Source organism: Castanea sativa, chromosome 12 (assembly GCF_040712315.1).
Source record: "Castanea sativa cultivar Marrone di Chiusa Pesio chromosome 12, ASM4071231v1".
In the NCBI taxonomy this organism is placed as follows: Eukaryota; Viridiplantae; Streptophyta; class Magnoliopsida; order Fagales; family Fagaceae; genus Castanea; species Castanea sativa.
Genome location: NC_134024.1, coordinates 47,659,314 through 47,680,680, shown reverse-complemented (window position 1 = coordinate 47,680,680; position 21,367 = coordinate 47,659,314). Strand labels below are relative to the sequence as shown.

At 31.7% G+C, this 21,367-nt stretch overlaps 1 protein-coding gene across 1 annotated transcript; it reads right to left on the bottom strand.

Annotated features, from left to right (window-relative positions):
* Positions 1-4,929: 4,929 nt before the first annotated feature.
* On the bottom strand, positions 4,930-11,250 carry LOC142621079 (uncharacterized). Its single transcript, XM_075794394.1, has 6 exons — positions 10,914-11,250; positions 8,211-8,410; positions 7,259-7,399; positions 7,083-7,163; positions 5,314-5,441; positions 4,930-5,210 (listed from the first exon to the last, which is right to left on the bottom strand). The coding sequence occupies exons 1-6, from the start codon at positions 11,134-11,136 to the stop codon at positions 5,171-5,173; spliced, it is 813 nt and encodes a 270-aa protein (XP_075650509.1). The 5' UTR covers positions 11,137-11,250; the 3' UTR covers positions 4,930-5,170.
* Positions 11,251-21,367: the final 10,117 nt, after the last annotated feature.

Genomic DNA, 21,367 nt, shown 5'->3' with positions numbered 1-21,367 from the left:
AATTAATATTAAAAAAAAACACACACATACACAAAGTATGAGAAACCCAAACTCCAACAATTTGTTATCCAAAAAAAAAAAAAAATTAGCAGAGCAAACAAACAATCTAAAGGAAACCCATGTAACAGAATCTAAAACCATATATATTAACACTATTACCAGCTAATAATATAAACAAAGATCAAACAATCTAAAATTCAGACTTCTTTCATTAGGTTTTGATTTTGATGAAAGTAGAGATCTAAAAGGAGCGAGAGAAAGTGGAGATTAAAGACATATAGAGACCGAACAGAGAGAGAGAGAGAGACTCTGACTGAGTTAGAGAGAGAGAGAGGGTGACGGCTAGGGGTGGCAATTCGTGTTCGCGTGTCGGGTTCGTGTCGTGTCAAGTCTTGAGTATTCGACTACATAGGTCAACACTAACCTGACATGTTTATTAAACGGGTCAAGAATTCTCAACCCTAACACGACCCATTTATTAAACGGGTCAGTCGTGTCGACCTGTTTATCAGATTTTATCAAAATGAAAAATAAAAATTAATGAAAAAACAAACAAATAAATATTTTTAATATAAAATTCAGAACTAACGAGTAACTGCATCACAAATAATCATTCAAAATTAAAGCATATCCCAATATCACAAATAATCAATCACAATATGTCAAAGAAAATAAATCACAACAACTAATAAGTTTATATACCTAGAGTTTGAAGGGTATATTGGTAAAATATCATTTAATTAAACGGGTCAGACGGGTCAAACGGGTTCTATGTGTTCAACACTAACCCAACCCATTTATTAAACGGGTTAGTCGTGTCAACCCGAATATGACACGAACCCGTTAAGCCTCAACCCATAACCTGCTAATTTCGTGTCGTGTCGTGTCGGGTTCGCGGGTCGTGTCAAATTTTGCCACCCCTAGTGACGGCTGAGACAGAGAGAATGAGAGTGATAGTGTAGAGGGTTTTCTGGTTTTGATTTTTTAAAGTTTCTTTAATTAAAAAAAATCCAGAAAACTATTAAAAAAATGCAAACATTTTCCCAATTATTTATGTTTACAAAATCATAACAGTTAAGTCACAACATTTTCACAATTATTTTTGTTTAGAATATGAGAAGTGCTAGGTTCACGACATTTTCACAATACCTCCTCAACAAATCACACGTGGTAAGTTGTTATTAGTTCTAATTTGAATTCATAACTTAAATTAATTTTTTGTCCATTCATAACGACTAATAACAAAAAATTGGCATAGCATTTCTCTTAGAACATTGGCATCATGTGTCCACCAAACACAAAAAATCATGCTTCATGAGATGTGTCAAATGCCAATTAAATTTGGCATTTGCTATAGTATAATTCTACTTATGAAACTTTACGGTCAAAATGCTAAAAATATTTCTTATTACTTTATTAAACTTTTCTCTCTTCTCCACATCTCTCTCTCTCTCTCTCTCTCTCTCTCTCTCTCTCTGCTGCTCTCTTCTCTCTTATTCTCTTTCTCTCTCAGTCTCTTCCTTAACCACCGCTAATCTCACCCTCTTCCTCTCTCTCTCTCTCTCTCTCTCTCTTTGCTGCTCTCTTCTCTCTTATTCTCTTTCTCTCTCAGTCTCTTCCTTAACCACCGCCAATCTCACCCTCTTCCTTAGCCACACGCCACCATCTCACCCTCTTCTTCAACCATGTCATCGATCACACACTCTTCTTATTAATTTTTTTGGGTTGTGGTTTTTTTTTTTTTTTGGTTGTGGGTTGTGGTGGCTAATATTGGTGGGTTGTGATGGTTTTGGAGTAGGGTTGATTTTGGGGCTTGGTCACAATGGCCCGTGGTGGTTGGTTGATTTTGAGTTATGGTTATGATGGTCGATGGTAGTTGGTTGATTTTGGGTGACGATGGGGTTCCAATTCAATGGGGTGGATAGTGGGTATATTATTTTGAATTTGGGTTGAAGTATATGCACTTCTTCTGGGATGTAAATAACTTATTTCTAGATAAATGGTACTAAATTATGGGCTTAATAATTATTAATACTCTAATGTTGTTTTGAACTTATAGATGATGTGTTTTAAGTATTTGATGTTATTATTAACTTCCAAATTGTATGCTTAATATGTATTTTGATGCGATGAGTTTATATTAAATTTGTGGTTTTTTAAATTTATAACAATATTAATCAGATTCTTCTTTTTTAAATTGGGTAAAATTGATTGAATATGTGTCAACCTAACCTGTTTAATATTAAGTGAGTTGAAATGGGTTGTGTCACATTCTTGTCAGTCTAACATGATCCATTTATTAAGAGTGTTAAGTGGGTTGTGTTGTGTCAACCGTTTCTTTAATAGGTAGTGTTAGGGTTAAAAGGTCATGACACGATTATTAAATGAGTCGGGTTCGAGTTGAGCCCTTTAGCCAAATAATTCTATCTCGGCACACTAACCCAAATTGACACTGCTAGTTTGCATAGTGTCTTCAATATGTTTTTCCCTTTGGTTATATAATGGTTCAATACTTTATGTTTTTCCTATAGAAGATGACTCGTTTATGTCCCGTAACCCAATGAATTGACTCAACCCATTTACCATGCCTAAGCTACAAAATTAAATACCCATGATATAAATAATCAAAACTATCATTCAAATACCTTCTTTTCTCCTTCTCAAAAAAAAAAAAAACCTTCTTTTTTTTTTTTTTTGAGAAAAACTATCGTTCAAATACTGGAAACAATAAATCTCACAAAAACTTCATCACACTATGGAACATGACAAATAAAGGCTTCCAAATGCATAATCATCTAAAGAATGTAACGAGTTTACAATCTCAAAAATCATAACAAAGGATTAAAATAGTAACATATTCTTTTAATACGGTGTAGTCTCTAATCATATAACCAGGGGTGGAGCCAAGGGGGGGCAAGTGCCCCCTAGCTCCTTTTAAAAATGCTTATATGTGCTAGTAAATAGGACCCACTTAAATGCCTTGCCCCCTCTCACCTAAGAAAAAGACCAAAAGGCAATTCCTATTGGCAAGAAAATAGCTGTAACACCAACAAAATGTGAAAAAGTTATAGGAGATATTCATGGCACTTTTAACCACATTATCATAATTTTTGTTTAAAAAAAAAAAATTTTATCTCCCATTTTTTATAAATAAAAACTTTTATATCCCATTTCTTTTTAAACAAACAAAAAAAGAAAAAACTTTTATCTTGTCCCTCTATTTTAGCATTTCATTGTCACGACATTTTGAATGTTTATCATTTTTTTTATTTGATGGATGACATGTTGAATGTTTGTCTTTTTTTTTTTTTTTTTTTTTTTTTTTTTTTTATCTTTTTGTTTATTTGATGTAATTTCAATTGATTGTGTGTATTATATTTTAACTAATTTCCCCATACTCAAACTCTAAAGCCTCTCTTATTTTTTCTATTTATTATTATTATTATTATAATTATTTTTTTTATCTTCTATCAATTGACCTTTCAATTTCTAACTCTTGATTTTTGCAACGAACCTAGATTTAAATACTTTGAAGAATATAGAACAAAAGTGGTGAATTCTACGTATTTTTTGCAATATATATTTACTTCATTATTAATATCGATTAATTTTTTTTTAGATTTTAGATTTTAATATTGTTTTTAAATCTTGCCCCCCTAGACTGAAATCCTGGCTCCGCCACTGCATATAACTCTTAACAATCACCAACTCGGTTCCTTACAAAGGTCCACTCCACTTATCTGAAATGTGAAGCGAGAAGTGAGTGAGCTTAACCACTAAGTAAGGGATCCTTTTTTTTTTTTTGGTTCTAATTGCTAAGAAAATAAACCACAAAAAGCATGTCGAGAGAGATATACAGAACGATAAACTGCCATTTTAATTTTAAATTAATTTGGTTTGTTTTAATTTTGAGTCATGAGAATTTTTTCTTCTTAGTAAGGAAGACGAACACACTTCTTCTATGGGAGTAGAAATTTGATGCAAGAAAAATAGGTTAAAAGTCAAGCCCAACCCCAAAAAAATGGTATAAAGTTTTTTATCAAGTCTAGCCCAATCAGTCTAACCCCAAAATCTGATATGATTTGAGACAACCAAATCCCTGAAGTCATTACTAATTTATTATCAGCTTAAACAAATTGCAAATTGATCCAACCTATTTTAATTTGAATTTAATTACCTTTCTTTCTAGAAATGGTTTACAATCGTATATGAATGAAAATTTAGGATTGTCACACAAAGAAAGCTTGATCTAAGATAATTATATTCATGCCAAGAGCCTAGCTCAGTAACATTGATTGCTCTTTTTTATTAAAAGAACCAATGTTCAAATTCCTATAACAATTTATAAATAAATAAATAATTATGTTTATAAGTGATGACACCTTTGCTGGTTCAGTAAATGTAAACTAATATCTCATACCAAGGTTGTATCTTAGATATAATAGGCTTTTATTCACTACTTTTGTGCCCTTGGAGAAGAGTTTTTTTGCTGATCCCTTATTTGCTTGTTTGTTAAAAAAATTTTGAAGTGTAATTGTACCTAAAGGTTTTTAAAAAGCTATGCATAAACAAATAAGCCAAAATGCTAAACCAAAAAGCTGTTGTCTGTTTGTATCCCCAAGCTTTTTGGTAATTTATTTGCTAAATATGAGACAAAAGATATAATTTTTGAAAGCTTAAATGCAAAATTTGTGACAAAATAATAAAAGTTAGCTTATTTTTAAGAAAAAAAAATTAGTTTTGCTCAATTAAAAAAAAAAAAAAAAAGCTGATACAAAAAACAAAATGCACGAAGAACTTTTATGAAACAACTTTTTTTTAGCCATTTTGATTGTAACTTAACATCACATAAAGATTCTATATGATGAAATTTGTGAACTCCTTAAAATGGGGGATCATGATGCACACAAAAAAAGAAGAAAGATAGAAAGAAAGAAGGGGGTAAGGGAATATGATGCATGGTCAACTCATTACTATATAAGAATCAAAGCCTTATAAAATGTAACCCTAATCTTTGTAAATTTTATAGCATGCGAAAGAAAAAAACAGGGAAAGACAAAGGCAGTAAGGGTCAAAATTTTGAACATTCACTTTCATTTCAATGTGTGCTTGAATTAGAAGCCAATGTAGGTAACCAAATGTACGTTGTTACAATCTCCAAGACTGATTTCTAAACTGGCATCCTCATTATAAGTTGGCCTTGCATGAAACTGCAAATTGAAAGATGGAGGGACAGACAATGTGACATAATCAGATATATGTTGGAGAGCAACACAGGTTGATAACAAAAATTACATATGGAAGGGGACTTACCTCTTGATGTAATAGTAGCAAAAGTCAGCCAAGATGAATGTTTGGACTATTTCTGAGAGGAAAGCAGCCAAGAACCAGATGTAGCCGCTACCAATCAAATATAAATACCTCCCACGGGTCTCATAAATCTGCTTGCAATTGGCAAAAATGTTGCATTTGTTACCACAATTTTAAGGCACAACATAATGATACAGGTGGTGAATTTTGCAAAATTTTTGCTTTATCTTTCTATGTGTTGTGATCCACAGCACATAGGACTTTGCATAGACTAATGAATGAAGCAAAAAAGTGAGAAATTAATCAACACTCATGTCACTAATAACTTTAGATAAGCATAGATAGTCCCATTTCTTGTTATTCAAAGGATGATGATATAGGCCTAATGTCACAGACTAGATTGAAGTGTTGTGAATTGATTTTAATTACCTTGATGTTTCCAAAGGCTTGGTTCATAACTAATAAGATAATATGTTTTTGTTATGAATGCTAACTAGCCTGAATTTTGACATATGCAACTTCCTGTTACTGAATTTTTTTTGATAATTCAATAATTAAAACTGAGAGAGGGATCTGACCCTAGATGTCTCCCTTGGAAACTTTAAGAGGTGCAAATCAATTGAGCTACAATGCTCTTAGCGACATGGTGCAAATTCTTGGAACCAATTAGCACAAGGATGCTCTTTTTCAGTCAAGTTAGGGCAGTCATAGACTCATAGGGGGAGAAGTAAGATTAATAAATAAATGTTGAGATATATATTCACATACCCAAGGAGAGCATCACATGAGTTGGTGCTTGGAAGTTAAACTTTAATCCAAGTGTGGTGGAGGGCAGCTTAAAGATAAATTAACAATGCTAATATATGTACTTTTTTTTTGGTGCTAACGTGGGTATTCAGAGCCCTTAGAGTATCTGACTGTTACCCCGGGTGGGTGTAATCCTCTATCCTACACACACCATGTAATTATAGGAAGAAATCCCTTGGGGTGATCCTAAGATGTAGACTAGGATTTCTAAATCAAGACCTTGTAGATCTCATGAGACATTGGAACCACCAGAACAAACCCTTGGCTTAAATAAAAAAAATTCTATCCCCATGATTAACCGGAAAATAATAAAATAAGTTTATAAAGCACTCCAAGCATAACAAATGTTGAAACCTTACGTAAATATAGAATGGAGTAGTTTGTTCAAAACCAACGTTTGATAGTGTATATGTTGCGAAATAAGTAGAGAATCCAATGCCAACAATAAGATTGCCCTCTGAAGTAAAAGAAGCTATATACTTGCAAAAACTAAATGACTATAAAACATTGTATCAGTAAAGTTGAACTCTGAAGCAAACAATTTTATGAACTTTCCAAATGTAAACCAATGAGTGTCTTTGTTTTATAAAACTTGGATATTAGGGAGGACAATTACCCAGATTAGATTCACAAAGCCATGAGGATATAGTTTGTTTTTAAAGTTGATTTGTTCTCTATATTTCTTTTATTCGAACAACATTAGTAAAGATGTCATTTAACTTGTCCAGGCAATAATTCATAGTGTTCTTCCCCCTAGAGACTTTTCAAAACTCGAATAATGTAAGAATGTCATTAGTGAAATTAAGGAATATTTAGTTGCTCATGCAAAACACACACTACTAAGTTGTTCTCTTCTTCTAGTTAGGTGTTTTCACAGAGTCCGCTAAATTGTCATGGATGCAATAGGAATAGTCATATTGAACTCAGATTAAGTTAACGCTTTATGTGATCCTACAAGGTCTCACCTTAATTATCCAATGAGCGCATGCCAAAAATCTTGATACTCCTAGTGCAAACACATAATGGGCTGTAAATGGTTCAATCATCTGAAAAAATAAGCCAGAATGGAACAAATTAGTATTAATTCTTAGAAATCTATAAACAGCTAAGTGTAAAGTAAAGAGAGGAACGGAGCTAAGACCTTTGCATTCTGCATCAGACGAAGTTGAGGCAGCACTGAAACGGCTTCCAAATACAAACCAAATGCCCAGAAGATTCGAGTGATGAGAAAATGAGGTGTAAAAGGGTGGATAGGTATGGCAAGGATAGCACAAGGCACCACCTGTCATAGAATAACCAGTAAACATTCTAAATTCATCTTTCTTTATACATGCTTAAAGAATAGCTATCTGATTTTTTTTTTTTTTGAATATCTAAGATTAAATGATAGTCATTATGAGTCTTCAATGCAATATATTAATAAAACATGCAAAAGATTAATACGACATTTTGAAAGAATGGCTAAATAACTTGACATCAATGGTTATGTTGTTCCATACGATGGTACAACATACATCCTTTCAACATATACAAAGGTGCAATACAAAATAAAAGTCAAGGAAAAACAGTTTTTTAATATACCATCCCATACTAGATCCTTGACAGAATTCTAAACACATACTTAGATCCTTGACAGAATTCTAAACACATACAAATTTCAACTGTCAAGTAATATTTTACAGTGGCTAATTACGTTTAGCTAAAAAGATGAGCATTCAACAAAAGGTCAAACATGTAAAGTACAATAGATTGCACAATGTAGACACTCCAAACAAGCAGTTTGACGCTCTTATAAATGCAGTCTCCTTGGCTTTACATTCATTGCAATAGTTAAGGAGAAACAAAAGAATCAGGAATTATTGTTTACCACATAAGATAATTTCCTAGCAGTATGTTTAATAATCTCAATACTAAATCAAAATCAAAAAGGCAATTCTGTGATTCTAATTGTTTTTTCTTTGCTTATCTCCTCTAAAAAATACTCATTATAGCAAGGCTAAGGAATGAAAATCATGAAAAATTCAAAGGAATGAATATAGGAGAAATGTTTAAATCTACAATATAAAGAACAGGGCAAGCTGAGATGTTGTTACCACATAATATAAGGGCAAGTTGTCAAGCTCCTTGATGTAGGTTGACTTCAACTTGAACCGGATCATGTATATAACCCATAACGTTGACACCAAGGTGGTTAAATCTAAAATTGTGTGAATGTCACCCTCCATAATAGTACTACAGAACAATCTTACAGCTAGGAACAGAGCTGTAAGTTCTTGAGTCTTTAATGAGAGGCCTGAACAAGGCAACAAAACATGATTATTGAAACTACCAATACACTGTGTAATGTATACTCCAATTGGAGCTTCCTTTCTTTCCATCTTCTTCCAATCAAATGGAATCAATACTTTAATAGGTTACTCAAACTTAATAGGTTGAACTCAACACATAAAAAGTTTCGTGCTTGTCACATTTGAAACCTTACATGACTTCAAGAAATGCAATGGAAATAGAATCCTTTCTCTCATTAAAACAAGTTTTATGTTGTTGTTAAGAGTCACATGGCAAAAAAGGTAAAAACAAGAACATAATATGAAATAATTTGCACTAACTATTTTGAAAAAAAATTTATTGAAGCCTTTTGTTTTCCTATCATTCAAGTTTTCTATTCTCCGAAATTAGCAGAACAGCATATGGTAGCATGTTTTCAATATATAATACTACAAACAAGAGCCATTTACAAAATTTCTTATTATTCCATAAAACTGCTTAAATAGTAAGTTCTAAGGCACGACCAAACAGGCCCCCAATATGTGCTAAACAGGTTATGGAAAAAAGAAGAAGTTTGGGTAGATTTTGGTGTATAAAGAAAGAAAATAATAAATTGAAATAGAGACCTCAAGTTCTAATCCCACGTCCCAAATTCTCATAACCATAAGCAGTGTCTATTTGGCTAGCTTATTTTTTGCCAACTTAATTTAAATTCAGCTTATTTTTGCTATTATTCATGAGTCCCACCACACTTTTTTGTACTATTAATGGGTTCTACTGTACTATTTCAACTAAAATTTATCTTTATTTTTAGTATTTTTAGCAAAAAGTTTTCAACTTGAGCAAAATAAGCAGATACCAAACAGAAACTTAGCGTGTGTTTGACAAAAATCATTCTTTCCAATTTAATTTATTATTCAGCTTATTTTTGCAACTATTCATGGCCCCACTGCACTTTTTAGTATTATTCATGGATTCCACTGTATTATTTCAACTAACTTTTACCTTTATCTACGGTACTTTCAACAAAAAGTTTTCAGTTTCAGCAAAATAAGCAAATCCCAAATAGACCCGCAATACCACATTATAAAATATTGTTTTTCTTGAATCCGTAAGCTGTACACATCAATATTTTTTTTATATAGGTAGGGGGATGGGGAGGGCCTGAGGTGGATTGAACTAGAAACTTGTAGTACCACAAAAGATGTTATTACCACCGAGTTATTACAAATTACAAATTAATTACATCTGCGTTATATGTTGTATAATAACAAAATTTTGTTTCGTTTCATTGTTAGTTATTTTTTTTAATTATATTAGTTTATATGTTTCTGTTAATTATATTTTTCTTTTTGATAAGTTCCAAATTAATAAAATTTCAAATTATCTTTTAATATATTCCCCTAAATAAAAATCCTAGCTGTGCTACTTACCTTAATAGCTGATTTTCTTGGATAATCTCACTCTTTTATCTCCCCCTTAGAAAACTAAAAAAGGACTGATCCTAGCTGTGCTACTTACCTTAATAGTTAATTTTCATGGATCATCACTCTTTTATTTCTCCCTTAGAAATCTAAAAAAGGAATGATCGATATAAACTTAAATCCCAGATATGCATTCCCTCCGTAATCATGATGTTTAGTCAATAAAATATAAAGAAAATCAGCTTTTTGATTTTTTTTTTTTGGGAAGAAAAATAAGATGGAAAATTATAATTTACCTTTTAAAATTTTGGTCAAGTCACTATTTAGTCCATATACTTTTAATTGATACTAGTCTCTAAGCATGCGTGTGAGCGCGTGCTTAAAGACTCTTTTATTTTTTAAGTAAAAGTTAATAATTTACATTCATTATAATTTAAAATTACTATATTTTCTAATAAAAAATATAAAAAAGCTGTAAAATAATTAGTCAAACCTGACAATCACAAAAAAAAAAAAAAGAACCGGTGAATGACAACTTCAACTTGTAGTTCAGATTGAATTTTGAAAATCCAATAGAAAAGTGTTCCTATTAAAGGTAGACTAGTTACAATTTTGTTTCTATATAAACAAAGACCGTGGAAATGGTTAGGATTCCATTAAAAGTACACCTAATGATGCTATTTTACTCCAAACTCTATGGATCAAAATGTAAGAATTGACCTGGGTCAAAATAAGAACTGAAAAGGTCATGGAACTAAATTGTTATTGTATCAGACTAAAAAGGATAATTTGTTCGTCCAAAAAATACAAAATCTATTTGAATAGGATCTAAAATTTAAATAGTCAAATTTAACAATTGAAAGTTTATGGACTTTATGTGATTCTACCAAACGACATAGAATCTAAAAATATATGTTGACAAATTAAAAAGATAATTTCTTCTTAAAAAAATAATAAAATGATAATTCAACATACCAGACAAAACAAATCAACAAAAACATCTTCTGGGTTTCCTAAACAAAATAAAAATAAAGATGAGAGATATAATTTATATTAGGAAGAGACATGCAGTGCAGGTATATATATAAACATAGATGCATGTACCAGAACAAGTCTTTTTGGTTCTGAGTTTGTAAATCAAGACGATGATCCCCAAGGCATGGATGATTTCTGAGCCAATGAAGAAGTGGTTGTGATCATGAATGGTAAGCTTCAAAGCCACCAAAGCTAAAAGTGCAACCATTGCACCAAGACAGATCTTCATCCTCATTGATTGTTTCTTCACCCATTCAGACAGCACATTAGGTGAACTTCTCTTCCTACCCATGATGATCTCTCTCTCTCTCTATCTCTCTTAATTTGCTCTAGCTAGATAGACGCACAAAATTCTCAATACAAAAACATATACAAAGAAAGAAGAACCAAACAAATAGAGAGAGATAGAGATAGAGAGAGATAATATATGTATTTAATGAGAGAGCGTTTTTTGTAGTATGGGGATAAGTAATAACTAAAAACAGAGAGAGCCGTTTTTTGAAGGACACGAAGAGGGCATGCAGGTGGTATTGAAAATATATTATTTTGTTTCCATCTTGGCAGCCAATGAGGTGTTGACACGTTGGATTGTATTTAAGGTTATTGGATACTATTTTGAAGTTGGTGGGGGTGTAATTCCTTGTTTGGGGCTACTGATTTTTGTATACGTAATATATAAATTAATATCCTTAGGTTTTGACTTTTTTGTTTTTTGGGACTTTTAATTTACAGATTTAAGGCTTGGTTGAGGAGGTGAAGAATTGAATGGAATTTTTTTAAAGGGTAAAATTAATGTAGTTTTAGGGTGTAAAAATGGAAATCTTTTTTAAAGGAAAATGTAATTTACTTTATTTTATTTTAAAAAATTGGGTATTACCATACAAATTAAAAAACTACAAAAATCTGCAATAAAGAAAATTGTTATAACCTCCTATAAGTATAGGAGAGAGGTAAAGACTTTCTCCTTAGTAATAAAGTGTCTTTCTTAGTTCTTAACTTCTTATTCTTCCTTTTCTCTCCTTTTTTTTTTTTATGAATTTTAAAATTTTTCTTACTAATTAAGGGGATTGATCTGATTTGAGTAATTTGGCTGATATGGTTACAAATTTCAATGGTTTCTTAACTTAAAAACCATGAAGCTATATCTTATATAAAAATCCGATGTTTCTGACTTTTCTTTCTATTATTTATTTATGGATTTTTGTTCCTTATTCTTATCTAAATTATATAGTTGTATGGATAGAGAATCACCATTTGATTTGAATTAATTATTGCATCATAACTTAGTGTTTTGAATTACTCTATCTTACCTTCTCCTAAAAACGAGTTTGTATGTAGTTGTATCACAACAAAAATAAGTTTAAAAGAACAAGGTTTAAGTGATAGTTCATCAGTAATAGTATTTTTTGTGATGTTTCATGCATGTGGTTTATATCCCATCACTCTTTCTCCCCCATGTACCTACAAAATATAAAGTTTTTTAAAAAAACCTTAGGAATAAAAAAATAAAAATAAAAAAAAAAGAGAGGGAAAAGTCATATAAGATGCAGTCATAATGGGTGGCAGACAGTTCCCTCACTTGGGCGAGTGCTAGAATAAATGCTTTGGGTAGCATGCATTTGGGCCTTTTATAATCCTAGCAGCCTAGCCAGGTCCACCATCCTATCGTGCATTCATGCTCTAATATTATACAATTAATTAAAATCACAGACACACTTGTGTGTGTGTGTATATATACACACTAGTATTATATTCATATGTAAACTTATTTTTTTAATTAAAATTAAATTATTAAATAAATAGTAATAATAATTTATAAAATAATTAAATAGTTTTAATAAAAATTACTTTAATTTCTAATTTTTTAGAGTTTAGGGTTTAGACTTTATCCATATTTATCTATTTTCATATTTTAAAATTATCTTCGTAATTTGTGTTATTTCTTAACATGCGGTGCGGTATGAGTTTGATTATTCTGGGTTATGTTTAATCTATGCCCTAGTCAGTACAAACAATAATAAATAAAATAGTTCCTCAATATCAATTTTTCCTAGTGATTGTCTAATTAAAAATTTCAATTCACTCACAAATTAAATACTATAACCAAAACCCAAAATCAAAATGTACACCAAAGAGTTCAAAATTTGAAAAAAAAAAAAAAACTTATTTATAGTAACTTTTCTCTGGCATAATATCCTGCATGCAAATTCACATGAGTTTATTAGATTAAAATATAAGAGTAAATTGCATCTTGGGGGGGAAAAGTGAAAAAGAAAAGTGAGTTGTGTGGGATTTAATTTAAGTTTAGAAAATTTTGATGATAGACTTTTAGTTTTATTTAAATTAAAAAATTGTTAAATGTTATCCCTTAATTTGAGAGAATATATTATAAAAAATAATATAAAATTAATTTAATAATTAATTATTTTTAAAATGTTGATAATATACTTTTAGTTGGAATAGAAGTCGACATGTTGGTTTTCTTTTTTAGAAAGAAAACGTGGGTTGTTGTTTGAAATTTAAGTTTAGACTTTTTATATAATAAACTTTTAGTTTGAATAGAGTTTAAATATTTAAGTTTAGACATTTTTGATAATAGATTTTTAGTTTGAATAGAATTTAAATTTGTTGAAATTTAAATATATAAAATTAATTTACAAATTAGTTATTTTAAAAATATTGATAATAGAATTTTAGTTGGAGTAGAAGTCAGGGTTTTAAAAAAAAAGAAAAGAAAACATAGGTTATTGTTTGGGATTTAAGTTTAGAATTTTTAAGAATTGACTTTTAGTTCGAATAGAATTTGAATTTGTTGAAATTTAAATGATAAATTTTTATCTAAATTAAACAGATGTTAAATATTATCCCTTAATTTGAAGAAATATATCATAACAAATAATACTAAACTAATTTACTAATTACTAAAAGTAACTACTTGACATAACTACGGGTTATAAATCCAACTTTTATTATATTAGTATTAGTATATGATGATATAAGAAGATATTTTAATAATAGATTTGGTGAGGGAATGTAATTATGTGTGTGGGGTTGGGTTTAAGTTACACCTAGTTTAACTTTAAGCAGTATTACACCACTCAATAAATTATTATTTGATAAGAATTTTAACAAATCTACTGTTAGATTACATTTTCTTCATATATTCTCTATACTTGCAAAATTTCAAGGTGATCAAAGATTAATAGTCATGTCATCGATTAATTTTTTAAATTCAAGTTTTTGTGGTTTAAATAATGCATAAAAGATGAGTTTATAGATGAATAGTAAATAACATCCAACTGATATGAAAATTGACATGAATATTAAGAACATATAAAACAAGTAATTCAATGGTGGAATTTTCAAAATATGAATTCTATAACAGGTTATTGGGTGGTTTAACATTGCTTAGAATTACACTATATGTAACTTGAATCTAACTCATGTATGTGTGATTAACAGTTAGATTGTTTCTAAAAAAGAAATTGAGACAAAATAATAAGAGGATAAAAATTCATTCTACATCCTCTAGGATTCGGTCAATTATCATTTGGGTGTTCAAAGTTTGAATTTTGTCAATTTCACCCTTCAAGCTTGCATGCAGGGTTAATGCAACCATGTTGTCCACTGCCCTTAGACAATTTTGTTTCATTTTTTAATTTTAATTTTATTATTATTATTATTATTATTATTATTATTATTTCTTTTTTGGTTGTTGTTGAAAATTCAGGTATATTCTGAAACCGATGTAGCCTAATTCAAATTTAACCTCTTTGCTCTTCCTTGTATCGTCGTTGCTCCTCTTCTTCCCGGTCATCATCTTTTTCTTCTCCTTTTCTAATTTCTTTTCAACCAAACACAAAATTGCTCTAACAATATAAGGAAGCTCAAATGCTGGGGTGGCAAATGGGCGTGCTCAAGCATGTCATAAATGGGTTAGGTGATTAAATACCAAATTTATGACTTTTTAAAAAGTTATTTATTACCCACACACAATCCAGCCCACTTATTTAAAATGGGTTAGGGGATGAAATACCAATTTATGACTTTTTAAAAAATTATGGGCCGTTTGGTATTAAACATTAGTTTTCAGTTTTTTTTTTTTAAATACGTGTGGGTGAAAAAGTGTGTGAAAATACGTGTTATGTTGTTTAAAAATTGAAAACATGTATTTGAACCCATGTACCAAACATGCCTTATGTATTACCCACACACAACCCAGCCCACTTATTTAACATAAAACCCAACCTGGTTTCTATCTAATTAATTATGTATACGATATACTAGCCTCTGACCACGCTCTCTCAGAGGCTCTTAAATTTTTTTAAATAAAGATTAATAATTTGCATCATTATAATTTGTGATTACTACATTTTTCAATCACAAAATACTTAAGGATGTGATGAGTAATATGGGTTTGTAATTGAAATAATTTTTTTCATCATATCTCTAGATATTTTGTGATTGAAAAATGTAGTAATCCTAAATTATAATATATGCAAATTATTAATCTTTCAAAGGCTAGTAATCAATAAAACAATTTCTAGTGTTAAATAATTAAATAATATAATCGTTGATGGACAACAAGGGTAAAGTTCTTTTGCCTTCTTATTAAATTTAAAGGTCATGCTAACGAGTGTCCTTATGGCATTGGTTAACAATTCATTTTAGGAAAGTTTTGACACCACTTTTATGAGAAATGAAAAAAGCTGTCAAAACATTAAGGCAAAAATGCAAAACTGACCCTCTAACTTTCACCGTTTTTCATTTCAGTCCTCTAACTTTTATTTTTGTCAATTCAGTCCTCTAACTTTCAATTTTTTGTCAATTCAAGGCTCTGTTACTTTTCTGCTGTCAGACCCACTAAAACAATGTCGTTTTGGTTGTGTGTGTGTGTGTGTGTGTGTGTGTGTGTTTTTTTTTTTTTTTTAATTCAGAATTAAAATAAGAAAAATCAGAAAAAAAAAAAAAAAAAAAACATTAAGGGGACGTTGTTCCCCTTCCCCTGAAATCAAAAGAAAACCCAAGTACCCAAATCCCTAAAATTGGTCGTGAAACTTTGAGAAAGAGAGAGAGTGAGCCGATTTGAGAGAGAGAGAGAGAGAGAGAGAGAGAGACTGAGTTCACCGCCACCACCCCACTGTAAAATTTGCCGTGTAAAATGCTTACTGGGAAATCTATTCCAGGTGGGATTTCAAAGAGAGGAAGAGTTGGATACAGAGGAGCTTTTGGGGGTTATAGGCAATGAGCGCATATTGCCCAAAATTCTAGGTGGGATTTCGAAGGAGGCAAGGGATTTCTTGTGAGGAAACCCATGTTCAGGTTCACGGTCACGGCTGAGATGCTTTTGGATCATCCATTTCTTGCCGGCGTGGATGAACTTGAGCTACCCACTGGTATTTATGAGAGAAGTGTTGATGGGTGAAGGTATTTATGAGATGACCCATTTATATACAGATTAGTTTAGTTTAGTCATTAAGCTACAAAAATATATCTGCAAAATGGCCAGGAAAGAAGCAGAGGACAGGCGAGGTGGAGCTACGGTAAGGCAAGGCAAAGCACACCCATTATCGATTTAGTTAAGGCAGAGCAGCGAGGGTGGTGGTGGTTTACACAGTGAATTTTACGGTGGGGTGGTGGCGGTGAAGTCAGTCTCTCTCTCAAATCGGCTCAGTCTCTCTCTCTCTCAAATCGGCTCACTCTCTTTCTTTCTCAAAGTTTCACGGCCAATTTTAGGGATTTGGGTATTTGGGTTTTTTTTTTTTTATTATTTTTTTAATTTTAGGGGAAGGCACGTTGTTCCCCTTAATATTTTTTTTTTCCTGATTTTCCTTATTTTAATTTCGAATTAAAAAAAAAAAACACAACCAAAACAGCGTCGTTTTAGTGGGTTTGACGGCAGAAGTAACAGAACAGTAACAGAGCCTTGAATTGACAAAAAATTAAAAGTTAGAGGACTAAATTGACAAAAACGAAAGTTAGAGGACTGAAATGAAAAACAGTGAAAGTTAGAGGGTCAGTTTTGCATTTTTGCCAAACATTAATTACTTTTTTTTTTCCTATAAAAATTTTCTTTAAATAGATTATTAACCAATGCTCTAAATCGTTAGCATTTCCCTAAATCTAATCAACAACTTTCAAATGAAATACCTTCAAGCAAAAGCATGGTAACCGTGAAATAAATAAAATACCAGCTTAAAAAAATCAAAATAAAGGAAAATATAATTCTGAAAACAATTAAACTAACACTTTATCTAAGTGAATATATCAAAGTACTAAAAAAAAAAGGCCACTGAAGTACTAAAAAAATTGAATCTTTGAAAAGTAACGAAAGATTAGAAAAGAGAGGGAAAAAGACGGAATTGTGGCCATAGAAATATTAAACAACTTACATGTTACACGAATTCAAATCTTATACACAGCAATTATAAAATCACCATATGTGTCATTACTTATCAAAAAAAAATCACCATATATGCGTTAAACCCCATATTGGTACATAAATTATTGATAAAAATCAAAGTAAAAAAAAAAAAAAAAACCCAGCTTATGTCGATGGGATAAGAGAGAGAACTAGAACTCTCTAGAAACAAAGAATGAAAATATGGATTGCCATTTAACTGTAATCCCTCAATTGATCCACGCTCCTCTCTGAGGCATAGCAACAAAATTATAAACCAATCCCCATAGCCAATTCATCACCACTGTGAGGAGTAGCTCTGGCCTCCATCCATCCCTCACCGCCAATGTATGGAAGTCTGGTTAACTAGAAATTTGGAATGGTGAATGAGTAGAAGATTGAAGTTTTATATTTCAATTTGTAAACTGATGGGAGACTGCAACAGATTTATGAGGCATTTTGTTAGGGGGAATTAATGGATGTATTTTTACTGTTATATCTTCAATTTTTTTTTTTTGAGGGAACTATTATATCTTCAATTGTTTTCACTTATTCAATGTTGGATGCAAGGGTATTTTAGAAAGTTTGATGAGGCATTTTTTAGGGGTAGTTAATGGACGTATTTTTACTGTTTTGTCCTCAACAGTTTTCACTTATTAAAAGTTGGATGCGATGGTATTTTAGAACAAAATAAAATCCGGTCCAAATAAGGGAAGCCACTTAAATAGTAGTATAGAAAATACACCTAAAACCTTCAAAATGACCAAATGTCATTGAAACCTTTAAAATGACAAAAATACTTGCAAAAACATCTATAATGATGGAAATATACCCAAAACCTTTAAAATGTTCAAAATATTCTTGAAACTTCTAAAAGGCCCCGAAACCTTTAATATGATTGAAATATACCATAAACTTCCAAAATGACTAAAATACAACTAAAAACTCTTATATGACCAAAATACCATTAGAAAACCTCTAGGATGATTGAAATATGCTCAAATCCACCAAAATACTATTAAAACCTATACCATTTTCTAAATACCCTAAAAAATCTCTAAAATGATTGAAATACATCAAAAACCTTATAAATGACCAAATTGAGGTTGTAATTTCAAATTGGTTGGAAATAGTTTCAAATTGAATTATAAACTAGTCGCTAACCCGTGCTATGCACGTAAACTTTTCTATTTGTGAGGCACACATTGAAAGTGTTAATCGCCACCTCATCAAAATCGTCATCGATTTCATTAAACATCTCCCAGTATCTATTAGAATATGTTTTTAAGGTCTCTCCTTCCCTCATGGCCATGGACAATAATGAATCCAAAGGCCGAGGAACTCTACTGCAAGTGATGAAGCGAGACCCAAATGCCTTAGTGAGTTCCATGAAGGAATCAATAGAACCCGCCTTTAGGCCATTAAATCATCTCATCGCAACAGGTCACAAGCTAGAAGGGAAGACTTTGCACATTAAAGTCTCATTTTTAGTGTGCACTGCCATCCTCTGATTAAAATGACTCACGTGTTCCACAGGGTCTGTTCTGCCATTATAAATGGTGAACGTGGGCTGAGTGAACCGTCGTGGAAGCTTTCCCCTCTTGACCTTACGTGTGAAAGGTGACTTGGAGATTTGGTGCAACGCCCTGCTCATAGTATCGATTCTCAAGACCCTGGAGGAAGACTTCTTGCCCTTGCGACCATAAAGATCGTCTCTCTTATACGAGAAAGTTTCATTAGGAGTTCTGGATCTTGGCCTGTAACTAGTACCTTAGGAGCCCTCAGAATAAGGATCAGAAAGAGATGGTGTTCGCCTTCGTCTTGCACGGCATAGCTTCTTCTTCAGGTGATCATTCTCCTTTTGCATGGCCTTCGCATCGTCCTCATGGGGGATTCTGCTTCCACCCTGCGAACGACTCCCACCGGTGTGCACCGTATGCACACTGCCCTCTCGATCCCTTTCTTGCTCAAGATGTTGGAAATGATCCTCATGTTGGGACCCCAAAGACTCTGCATGATGCGGACCGGAGTTTGCCATAGTGTTTCAATTCCTTCAACACAAGGTTTCCCACAGATGACACCAATTGTAAGTACACAATTTGTACTCGGACCCAACCGCGCGATGGGTTCAAGCCCAAAAAGCCTTATACAATCAAATTTATAGAGCGTGGGCTTGAAACCTAAGTTTTATGGATATTGGATAACAAATATGGTGGGCTAGATTGCCATTATCTACACAATCAATGGATAATATAACATAAACTCTCCTCGGACCTAAGCCGAGGATAACTTGTATTGCTTTTCCTTCTCCAAACAATAGATTAAAATTGAAGATGATGTGTACAATGCTTTCTTTCTTTCTTCTCTTTTTTTTTCTCTAGAATGCCTCTCATTTTCCTTTATATCATCCTCCTCCTTACCTCCACCTTCCATGTATGGATCAAATCAATGATTCAGATACTTGTCCCATTCACCATTCTTTGGAAGTCTTCAAACAGCAGCTGTAAGGCTGATCTATACTATTCAGATGTCATTTCCCCATTAATGCGGTCAGAAGGGTAGGTGCAGAGTCTTTAATGCGGTGGTAGCAGCTTTTTCCCTAATATTTTCTCATTTGTTCTTCCCCTCTATAGCTGTGTGGAACATATCTTCACCCAACATACCTTCTAGAATTCTCTTCCAATCACCATGACGTATTGTACGATCTTCACTTGATTTGGCCGAGGAGATGCCCCTCCTCGGACAACCCCATCAACCTTTCTAACAAGAGCTTGTTCGTCAACTTCAAGGCTCTGCTCGGACAGATTAATACTTCTAAATCAGGCCCAAAAGCCTATTTTGACCATTCTGCCCCCACAATAATAATATCAACATTTGAGTTTAAGTTTGAGTTTAAGTTGAAGTAGAGAGATAATAATAATAATAATAATAATAATAATAATAATAATAATAATATCAACGTTTGAGTTTGAGTTTAAGTTGAACTTATTAAAGAGATAGAGTTTTACTCCTTAATAAGTTTGGATTGAACAAAAATATTTTTGTTTAAAAAAAATGATGAGTTTGAGTTTAAGTTGGACTTGATAAAGAGATAGAGTTTCACTCCTTATTAAGTTTGGACTAAATAAAAATAATTTTATTTAAATATTGAACATTTGAGTTTGAGTTTAAGTTGAACTTATTAGAGAGATAAAGTTTTACTCTTTAATAAGTTTGGATTAAACAAAAATATTTGTTTTTAAAAAAAAATGATGAGTTTGAGTTTAAATTGGACTTGTTAAAGAGATAGAGTTTCACTCCTTATAATTAAGTTTGGACTAAATAAAAATAATTTTATTTAAATAAAATGATAATTTTATTTAAATATTGTGCTGACGTGGAAAATTATGAGAGCTTCATAGGCTTCGGTTTTATATAAATATATAGATAAGTAGGAAATAATTTAAAATGTGCTTGAATTTGTATTAAATAGACTTAAAGTAGATTTATATTGGAAGGGACACTTGGTACGAAATTAGAGTGCATGTAAATTTTATTAGAATGATATTTGACACAAAATTAAAGTACAATTAGAGCATTCGTAACCACCGCACACCTTTGGTGCAATGGTCACTCTACAAGTATAAGTACTTGTGGGGTGTGGAGGGTAAGGGCCGGGGTTCAAGTCTCTAGGAGGGGGTTTCACACACATATACACTTAGATTATGCTTGATTAGAATTCTATCTTGTATCAAAAAATAAAAAGAGCATCCGTATCAAAGCTTTCAAAATGCTAAAATGTTATTTTTTAGCAACACAAACAATAAAATGCATCTACATCAATGATGCTAAAGCTAAAACATTTAGCACCCAAGCTACAGTAAGCTGTCATCTTTGAAAGCTTACTGTAGTAACAATGTTAAAGAAAATTATTTTTTATTCCATTCTCTCTCTTCTCCTCTTAAAGAATATTCATTTCTCCTTCTTCTAAAAACTTCTTTATTTACTGTCTTCTTCTACTGCATTCTTTTTTGTTTGGCTTCTTCTTATGTCTTTTTCTCTTTTTGCTCTTTCTTCTTTTCCTCTTGCTCAAGTTCTCTAAAAAAAAAAAGTGGTGGTGGTTAATGGTTTTGGGTCGTGGTTT